The sequence below is a fragment of the Molothrus ater genome, chromosome 26 (genome assembly GCF_012460135.2).
Source record: "Molothrus ater isolate BHLD 08-10-18 breed brown headed cowbird chromosome 26, BPBGC_Mater_1.1, whole genome shotgun sequence".
In the NCBI taxonomy this organism is placed as follows: domain Eukaryota; kingdom Metazoa; phylum Chordata; class Aves; order Passeriformes; family Icteridae; genus Molothrus; species Molothrus ater.
Genome location: NC_050503.2, coordinates 2283094 through 2293427, shown reverse-complemented (window position 1 = coordinate 2293427; position 10334 = coordinate 2283094). Strand labels below are relative to the sequence as shown.

Genomic DNA, 10334 nt, shown 5'->3' with positions numbered 1-10334 from the left:
GGCCTCAGGAACAAAATGTAAACAATGGTTATCGCTGCTATGGAATGCAACAGGTGCATCTGTGATTGGTCTCATGTGTCGTTTCTATGTAATGGCCAATCACAGCCCAGTTGGTTCGGACTCTGTCTGAGCCACAAGCCTTTGTTATTCATTCTTTCTTTTTCTATTTTTAGCTAGCCTTCTGATAAATCCTTTTCCTCTATACTTTTAGTATAGTTTTAATGTAATATATATAATAAAATAATAAATCAAGCCTTCTGAACCATGGAGTCAGATCCTCGTCCCTTCCCTCATCCTCAGACCCCTGTGAACAAGGTCACATTAATCCTTCCAGCCCAACGTAGGCCCACACCAGGAGGGGTATGAAGTAACCAACCATGACAAAGAGGGTGATGTTGGTGGGTCCCAAAGCCTCCAGCGACTCGGGCTCCTCAGGACCTCCTGTAGTGAAGGTGTGCCGGCGATGTCGAAGCGCCGGGGGGGATCGATGGAGAGCTTCCCGTTGATGAATATTCCCCACTGTCCCCTCGCAGCGCTGCCAGCACAGGGGAGGGGGCTCAGCACAAAGCTCAGGCACCTGGGCCAGCTCAGCCAGGTGCTGCTCACCTGCAGGGCTCAGAGCATCGCTAAAGGACACCAGGGAGGGCACAGGGGCACCGATGGGCCCGAGGTGCCTCCCCAGCACCTCCCTGGCCACGCAGCCAGGCTCAAACCCAGCTGTGCACGCTGGGTCGGTGTGGGAATCCACAAAATCAGAGGGTTTTGGGAAAGCTGCAAAAGGCAGGCCTCAGAGACAGCAGAACTGTGATTAGAGTTAAGCAGTACTGTCGCAGACATCTTTTATGGAAATCCTTTCCTTAGGATTTTTTCCTCCTGAGAAGCTGAGAGGCCTCAGGAACAAAATGTAAACAATGATTATCTGCTGCTGTGGAATGCAACAGGTGGATCTGGGATTGGCCCATGTTTGGATGTTCGTAATTAATGGCCAATCACAGCCCAGCTGGCTCGGAGATCCGGGACAGCTGCCTTTGTTATCATTCTTTCCTATTCTATTCTTAGCTAGCTTTCTGGTGAAAACTTTTCTTCTATTCTTTCAGTATAGTTTTAAATGTAATACATATCATAAAATAATAAATCAAGCCTTCTGAACCATGGAGTCAGATCCTCATCTCTTCCCTCATCCAAAAACCCCTGTGAACACGGGCACACAGCAGCCATGAGATAGATCAGCAGAAAAATTATGTAAAAAGTACAAAAGTAAGGACAAATAGAACAATGGTCTGTGTATTAACACTTGTCTGGTATAACTCCCTAAGCTACAGAAAAGTTTATCTAGCAAGATATTAGGAAGTTTGAAGCTTAATAATGGAGCTCTGTGTTTGAAGGCTTACAAGCAAGTATTGTATTTGAAATAAGCAAGCATTGTTTAACCAAATGTACGTGTGCTTATAGTGCTTGATTAGAACTACTGTCAATGTGCTTTTGCTTTGTGTGATTGGTCAAAAAACTTATAAAGTGAGTTGTAACATTAAGTTTTTTGGTTGCTGGTGGCATCTTCCCATTGTCATAACCATGGAACGAGGCTGGTGCTGAAAAATAAAACAGCTCAGGGCAGTTCCCCAGCAGTCCCATCCCGCTGGTGATTTGTACATGGATCCTGGCCGGCGATGGTCGGGGCTGCTGGAGCTGCTGGGGCCCGGAGCAGGGCTGTGGTTGCCCGGCAGAGTCGCTAGAGGGGGGATCGGAGCGTTCGCTCCTGCTCCTGCCTTCCCTCCGCTCCACCGAGCTCCGGGCACCGCTGCCCTGCTCGGGACGCGGGGGATGCTGCGCGCTGCGGGGGCTGGAGGATGCTCCCTCCATCGGGGATGCTCGGAGGATGCCAGAGTGTCAAACACTGTCCTGAGAGCGCAGGAATGCAGAAAGGAGCCCCCACACACCGGGCAGGGAGGGATGGAGCCAGGAGAACCCTGCTGGCACCCGGCAGCATCCAGGGAGAGCAGCCTGCCCTGCCCCACACCGCTCGGGGGACAGGGAGGAAAAAAAGGGGAAAGAAAATCTCGTGGTGGTGAAAGCAGGCTGAGCAAGGCTGGGATACCAAGCCCGAGGAAAATGTGAGCGTTTTTAATGCCCAGGATGGCAGAGGGGAGATGGCAGGAGCTGAGGAGGTGGGGTTGCTCAGGGTTGTGGTGCTAACACAGGACAGGGACACTGGGGGACACACACAGCCCTGCTGCCTTCTCCTGCCCAAATCCCAGCCTGGGAACCCCAAATCCCCACTCCCAGCTGCAGTGGGAAGTGCTCCCTGCATTTCCCTGTTAATCCCAGGCTGGGGATCCAGCCCCAGCCCCAGCTCACCCAGGTAGTTGATGGAGAGGTTCAGCTCCCGGATGTCGATGTGCACAGAACCCTTGGGGATCTGGATCACCTCCTCATAACCTGTGGGACAAGCAGGTGAGCAGCATTTTCAGCCTCCAATCCCAGAGCCAGAGCTGCCCTGGGCTGGATGGGAGTGTGAGCCAACCCCTTACCCATGGGGAAACGATGGAAAAAGCATTTGGGGCACCAGAATGGAGCAGGTTTGCACTGGGGGCTCTTGTGGTGGGACTGGGAATGTGCTGTGGAGTTGGGATCAACCCTGGGGAGCAGGGAAGGGGCTTGGAGCTCTGTGTCAGAGATTTGGGCAGCACTGGAGGCTGGGGCACTATAGGGATGTGCCCCTTGTTGAGGGAGTGACAGAACTATTCTTTGTCCCCTTGAAAAGGAAAAAAAGCCCAGAAGTTTCTCTCCTGGATTAGGTGAAAAGACACCTCATAGGATTTGGGGGACTTCACTTCAAATTTAAGGACAGCCACCAAAAAGTCCCACCTGAGTAACTTACTAGAAAAAGAAGAGAACAAAAACCAATGGCTTTTGTGAGGTGTTTTACTAGGGGCAAGAACCTCTTGCACCTGGCTGGGTTTTTCTCTGTAAAGAGTTTTGTTATTTTGCCTTTTATTAAAACTTTTCTGTTTCCCACACTACCACAGAAGCCATCCTACTGATTTTATGCCTTCTAAGGTAGCTGAGCTATTTTTCAGGGATATCCCACATTTCAAGGAACAGGGAACAGCAACCACCCTCTAAACACTTTTAGTTTCCAACCCTACCACAGAAACCTGTTGATTTTATGCCTTCCAAGGTAGCTGAGCTATCTTGGGTGTTATATAGATCTCCAAGAGCTGATGAGACCTGGCTCAAGGAGATATTTCAGGGATATCCCATATTTCAGGGAACAGGTAACAGCCACCACCCTCTAAACACTTTTAGTTTCCAACCCTACCACAGAAACCTGTTGATTTTATGCCTTCTAAGGTAGCTGAGCTATCTTGGGTGTTATATAGATCTCCAAGAGCTTATGAGACTCGAGGAGACCCCTATTTCAGGGAACAGGGAACAGCAACCACTCTCTAAAGCAACACTTTTTGTTTCCAACACTACCACAGAAGCCATCCTACTGACTTTACACCTCCTAAGGTAGCTGAGCTATCTTGGGTGTGAAATAGATCTCCAAAAGCTGATGAGACCTGGCTCAAAGTGTCTCCTGTTTCATAGCACAGCTTGGCTGGTGGACGGGAGGGATTTGCTGCCTGGTGCTACCCCTTGGGACTGAACTCTGGGGTTTGTCCCTGCCTGTCCCCAGGGGCAGGTGAGGAGGAGGAGGAGGGGCTGGAGGGTGAGCAGGCTTTTTGTTCCCTACCTCCCTCGGGCAGGGAGTGGTTGAAGACGCCCTCGATGGTCTCGCAGGAGCTGCCATCGCCCCCGCACACCCGGCACTTGTCCTCCTTGGAGTCGGAGCCCAGCACCCGGTCACAGCCCACGTGCTGTGGGGAGGAGCAGCAGCAATGAGCCAGCCCAGAGGGACCCTGCTGTCCCCTCAGTGTCACAGACAGCTTTTATGGAAAACCCTTTCCTTAGGATTTGTCCTCCTGAGAAGCTGAGAGGCCTCAGGAACACAATGTAAACATTGATTATCTGCTGCTGTGGAATGCAACAGGTGGATCTGGCATTGGCCCATGTTGGATGTTTCTAATTAATGGCCAATCACAGCCCAGCTGGCTCAGACACAGAGCCCGAGCCACAAACCTTTGTTATCATTCTTTCCTATTCTATTCTTAGCCAGCCTTCTGATGAAACCTTTTCTTCTATTCTTTTAGTATAGTTTTAATGTAATATATATAATAAAATAATAAATCAAGCCTTCTGAAACATGGAGTCAGCTCCTCATCTCTTCCCTCATCTGAAACCCCCTGTGAACACGGTCACACAATTCCCCTTTGTTCCACTGCCCCGTGGAGAAAAACAGATCCCAGAGATGCAGGAAGGGAGGCAGACAGACACACAGCCTGTCTGTCTGTCTGTCTGCCTGCTGGGGGATGTTGGCCACTCCCACAGAGCTTTCTTATAATTAACTTTTACAGCTCCCCCCAGATCCCATTGCAAGGGAAACATCAAAGGGGCGGCGGCTGCACAGGCCGGGAGTGCAGGGATCCATCTGTGAGGCAGGGAGTGCAGAGAGGATGGGAATGTTCCTGCTCCCACTGAGTCTCCAGGCAGAGAAACCATGGAATTATGGAATGGTTTGGGCTGGAAGGGACCTCAAAGCCCATCCAGAGCCATGGCAGGGACACCTCCCACTGTCCCAGGCTGCTCCCAGCCCTGTCCAGCCTGGCCTTGGGCACTGCCAGGGATGCAGGGGCAGCCCCAGCTGCTCTGGGCACCCTGTGCCAGGGCCTGCCCACCCTGCCAGGGAACAATTCCTGATTGCCAAGATCCCATCCAGCCCTGCCCTCTGGCACTGGGAGCCATTGCCTGGCTCCTGTCCCTGCAGGCCTTGTCCCCAGTCCCTCTGCAGCTCTCCTGGAGCCCCTTCAGGCCCTGCCAGGGCTCTGAGGTGTCCCTGGAGCCTTCTCTTGTCCAGGTGAGCACCCCCATCTCTCTTAACCCTCCACCCATCCCAGGTCTGTGTGAGCAGTTTGAGGGCAGCGCTTGCCTGCCCTGGGGTCTGTCCCTGTCCCCTCTGCGCAGAGATCTGTCCTTACCCCCCTGCCCAGGGGTCTCTGTCCCTGTCCCCCATCCTGGGGGTCTGTCCTTGTCCTCACTGCCCATGGTTCTGCCCTTGTCCCCCCATTCCTGGGTGTCTGTCCTTGTCCCCTCTGTCCAGGGGTTCTGTCCTTGTCCCCCTGACCTGGGTTCTGTCCCTGGCCCCCATCCTGGGGGTTTGTCCCTGTCCCCCCTGCCCAGAGCATCTGTCCTTGTTTCTCCTGCCCTGGAAGTCTGTCCTTGTCCTCTCTGCTTGGGGGTCTGTCCCTGTCCCCCATTCCCAGGGCTCTGTCCCTGTCCCCTCTGCCCAGAGATCTGTCCTTGCCCCCCCATCCTGGGGTCTGTCCTTGTCTCCCCATTCCAGGGGTTCTGTCATTGTCCCCCATTCCTAGGGGTCTGTCCTTGTCCCCTCTGCTTGGGGGTCAGTCCCTGTCCTTGGTGCTCTGGGGGTCTGTCCTTATCCCCCCATTCCCAGGGCTCTGTCCCTGTCCCCTATCCCGGGAGTCTGCCCTTGTCCCCTCTGCTTTGGGTCTGTGTTTGCTTCCCTGTCTTGGGGTCTGTTTCTGTCCCCTCTGCCCAGAGTTCTGTCCTTGTCACCCTGCCTGGGGATTTGTCCTTGTCCCTCATCTCCAGAGCTCTGTCCTTGTCCCTCATTCCCAGGGCTCTGTCCCTGTTCCATCTGCCCCAGGCTCTGTCCATGTCCCCCATCCCGGGGTCTGTCCATGTCCCCTCTGCCCAGAGCTCTGTCCTTGTCACCCTGCCTGGGGGTCTGTCCCTGTCCCCCATTTCCAGAGCTCTGTCCTTGTCCCCTCTGCCTGGGGGTCTGTCCCTGTCCCCCCTGCCCAGAGATCTGTCCATGTCCCCCATCCCAGGGCTCTCTCCTTGTCCCCCCTGCCCCGGGCTCTGTCCTTATCCCCTCTGCTTGGGGCTCTGTCCCTGTCCCCCATTCCCGAGTCTGTCCCTGTCTCCCCCATCCCAGGGCTCTGTCCCTGTCCCCTCTGCCCAGAGCTCTGTCCTTGTCCCCTCTGCCTGGGGTTTTGTCCCTGTCCCCCATTTCCAGAGCTCTGTCCTTGTCCCCTCTGCCTGGGGGCCTGTCCATGTCCCCCATCCCGGGGTCTGTCCCTGTTCCCTCCATCCCAGGGCCCTGTCCCTGTCCCACCTTGCACTCCCCGTTGACGCAGATGTCATTGGAGTCCTGCCTGCAGGGGGTTCCATCCACCACGGCCGCCGCTCTCTCCGTGTAGAAGTTGAAGCCCTCGGCCAGGCAGTTGAGGGAGCACGCCTTGACACCCCCTGGGGAAGGAGCACAGCTTCAAACGGGTCCAAAAGTGTTGCAGTCAGGGAGAAAAATCACAGAGGCTTCATAAAATCATCATAAAATCAAGCTGCTCTCCTGGAATCAGCAGAAATATCATAAAATGTTCATCAAATCAAACCTGCTCTCCTGTAATCAGTGGAAATATCATAAAGGCTTCATAAAATGAAACCTACACTCCTGGAATCAGTAGAAATATCATAAAATGCTCATAAAATGTTCATCAAATCAAACCTGCTCTCCTGGAATCAGTAGAAATATCATAAAATGTTCATCAAATCAAGCCTACCCTACTGGAATCAGTAGAAATACCATAAAATCTTTATCAAATCAAACCTGCTCTCCTGTAATCAGTGGAAATATCATAAAGGCTTCATAAAATCCTCATAAAATCAAGCCTGCTCTCCTGGCATCAGTAGAAATATCATAAAGGCTTCATAAAATCCTCATAAAATTAAATCTGCTCTCCTGGAATCAGCAGAAATATAATAAAATGTTCATAAAATAAATCCTGCTCTCCTGGAATCAGTAGAAATAGCATAAAAGCTTCATAAAATCTTCATAAAAATCAAGCCTGGTCTCCTGTAATCAGTGGAAATATCATAAAGGCTTCATAAAATCCTCATAAAATCAAGCCTGCTCTCCCGGAATCAGTAGAAATATAATAAAATGTTCATCAAATCAAGCCTGCTCTCCCGGAATCAGTGGAAATATCATAAAGGCTTCCTAAAATCTTCATAAAATTAAATCTGCTCTTCTGGAATCAGCAGAAATATAATAAAATGTTCATAAAATAAAGCCTGCTCTCCTGAAATCAGTAGAAATATCATAAAATGTTCATCAAATCAAGCCTACTCTACTGGAATCAGCAGAAATAGCATAAAAGCTTCATAAATCTTCATAAAATTAAATCAGCTCTCCTGGAATCAGCAGAGATATCATAAAGTGTTCATAAAATAAAACCTGCTCTCCTGAAATCAGTAGAAATATCATAAAATCTTCATAAAATCATCAAACCAAACCTGCTCTCCTGGAATCAGCGGCAAAGCCAGCACTTTGCAAGTTCCCATGTGAAAGCAATCCTGGCATGAGCATTTTGTTAATATAAAAATCTATTCCTGGGTGACAAACAACCAGAACCTGTATAAACTGTTTTTAGACAGAAAAATGAAAACTATCTCTCACAAACAGCTTTTCCTGCAGGTACACACCAGGGTTTGAGTGACCAATCAATATAAAATAACTTATTACGAATCAATAAATTGGCAAGAAAGCTACTGACCAATTGGAGCCACACAGAATAAAATGGTATAAAATGGTAAAATGGTATAAAAAGGAGAATAAAGAATTTATCCTTTTATGAATAAAGAATGGGGTTTTTTCCACCCTGAAGAAAATGGGATCTGTGGGGTTTATTCCCATAAGAAAGGATGTGGAAAACCAGGGGGATGCCCCTGGAGGGGGGAGCCAGGCCCTTGAGCTGGACACAGGCCCTGGATGTGACAGGGAAGGGAACAAAGTGATTTGTTCTTATCTGGGTCACTCCTGGCACTTACAGGTTGTAAAACCCTTCTGCCTGCTTTACCAGCAGGGAAACTGAGGCAGCAGCTCCTGAGGAACCTTTCCAAGGTTTTCTTTTCAGCTGCCAGAGCAGAAGAACAAAGTTACTGAGGCAGAGAAACCCTTCCTTCCTGCCTGAGGTGAATCCTTCCCAGCAAAGGTGATGAGGATGAAGGAGAAGGATCTTCAAGCCACAGCTGAAATTTCTGTATTTTCCTATATTTTCACCCAAATATCTGGATGAAGTGCCTGGAGCAGGATGTGCCTCCAGCAGGGCATTCCCTGCCTGCTGCCATGGGATTTTCTCAGACCCTGTTGTGGCTTGAGGATGAAGGAGAAGGATTGTAAAGTTACAGCTGAAATTTCTGTATTTTCCTATATTTTCACCCAGATATCCAGATGAAGTGCCTGGAGCAGGATGTGGCTCCAGCCGAGCACTCCCTGCCTGCAGCCACTGGATTTTCTCAACCTCTGGTGTGACTTGTGGATGAAGGAGAAGCCACAGCTGAAATTTCTGTATTTCCCTATATTTTCACCCAAATATCTGTGGATTAAGTGCCTGGAGCAGGATGTGGCTCCAGCCGAGCATTCCTTGCCTGCTGCCACTGGTGTGGCTTGAGGATGAAGGAGAAGGATCTTCAACCCACAGCTGAAATTTCTGTATTTTCTGTATTTCCCAACAACCTTTTCCAAAGCATCACCCCAGGAACAGCACCCAAATATCTGTGGATGAAGTGCCTGGAGCAGGATGTGCCTCCAGCAGGGCATTCCCTGCCTGCTGCCATGGGATTTTCTCAGCCCCGGGTGTGGCTTGAGGATGAAGGAGAAGGATCTTCAAGCCACTGCTGAAATTTCTGTATTTCCCTATATTTTCACCCAAATATCCAGTGATATTTGGGTTATATGAATATGAAGTGCCTGGAGCAGGATGTGCCTCCAGCAGAGCACTCCCTGCCTGCTGCCATGGGATTTTCTCAACCTCTGGTGTGACTTGAGGATGAAGGAGAAGGATCTTCAAGCCACAGCTGAAATTTCTGTATTTTCCTATATTTTCACCCAGATATCCAGATGAAGTGCCTGGAGCAGGATGTGGCTCCAGCAGGGCACTCCCTGCCTGCTGCCCCTGGATTTTCTCAACCTCTGGTGTGACTTGTGGATGAAGGAGAAGCCACAGCTGAAATTTCTGTATTTCCCTATATTTTCACCCAAATATCTGTGGATGAAGTGCCTGGAGCAGGATGTGCCTCCAGCCGAGCATTCCCTGCCTGCTGCCACTGGATTTTCTCAACCCTGGGTGTGGCTTGAGGATGAAGGAGAAGGATCTTCAAGCCACTGCTGAAATTTCTGTATTTCCCTATATTTTCACCCAAATATCCAGTGATATTTGGGTTATATGAATACGAAGTGCCTGGAGCAGGATGTGGCTCCAGCCAAGCATTCCCTGCCTGCTGCCATGGGATTTTCTCAGACCCTGTTGTGGCTTGAGGATGAAGGAGAAGGATTGTAAAGCCACAGCTGAAATTTCTGTATTTTCCTATATTTTCACCCAGATATCCAGATGAAGTGCCTGGAGCAGGATGTGGCTCCAGCAGGGCACTCCCTGCCTGCTGCCCCTGGATTTTCTCAGCCCCTGGTGTGGCTTGTGGCGTTTGCTGCCTTTATTGAGCATCCCAGGAGCCTGAGCTGTGCCAGCTCCCTCCTGGAGGCAGCACCCAGCTCCTGATCCCTGTGCCAGAGCTGGGGAAGCACCTTGGATGGCAGGAATGGGAATGTGCAAAAGGGAAACTCGATACAGAACATCAAAGGGGTGAAAGGAGGGGAGGGGAGGGGGCCCAGCTGTGCCAGAGCAGCTGGAGGGAAGGAAGAGCAAAGCTGGGAGAGGGAGGAGCAGGAGGAGACACGAGAGGGGAATTCAGCAGCTTGGAGGCATTTTCTGGAGCAGGATGCCTGGGCAAGCCCCTGGAGAAGCAGCTGCTGAGCAGGGGGAGCTCAGCAAAACTGCTGTGCCAAGCTGCTCCACGTGGGATGAGTGCAAATGGCCCTGCAGTTTGTCCTGTCTCAGGGTTTCTCATTAAAACTGGAGCATTTTCGTTCAATTTTGCCTGTGTGCTATTTGGAAAGTGCCTAAAAATTGGAGGGTTAGGGTCTGCAAATAAGCCATTAAAGAAAGACATGTAAAGCTTTGCTCAACCTCATCTTAGGATGTTGGCTTTTCTATTTTTCATCAATTTGTAACTCTGCAGTTCTTTCGTGTGTAACCCCAAACTCCATGTACAGTGGGAGCTGCTGCTTTCCCATTTGGGGCAGACACAGCAATTCCTCTCCAGGCTTGGGAATCAATCCCCTGCCCCAACTGAGAGCAGGGGATGCCCTTGGGGAG

At 50.6% G+C, this 10334-nt stretch overlaps 1 protein-coding gene across 1 annotated transcript in view; it reads right to left on the bottom strand.

Annotated features, from left to right (window-relative positions):
- Positions 1-316: 316 nt before the first annotated feature.
- The window catches only part of LOC118696934 (A disintegrin and metalloproteinase with thrombospondin motifs 10-like), a 73139-nt gene continuing 63121 nt past the window's right edge, over positions 317-10334 (bottom strand). The window contains 7 exon segments of the mRNA XM_036399343.2: positions 317-437; positions 439-453; positions 455-509; positions 512-535; positions 2356-2436; positions 3737-3860; positions 6239-6372. Coding sequence (XP_036255236.2) covers positions 317-437; positions 439-453; positions 455-509; positions 512-535; positions 2356-2436; positions 3737-3860; positions 6239-6372 — 554 coding nt within the window.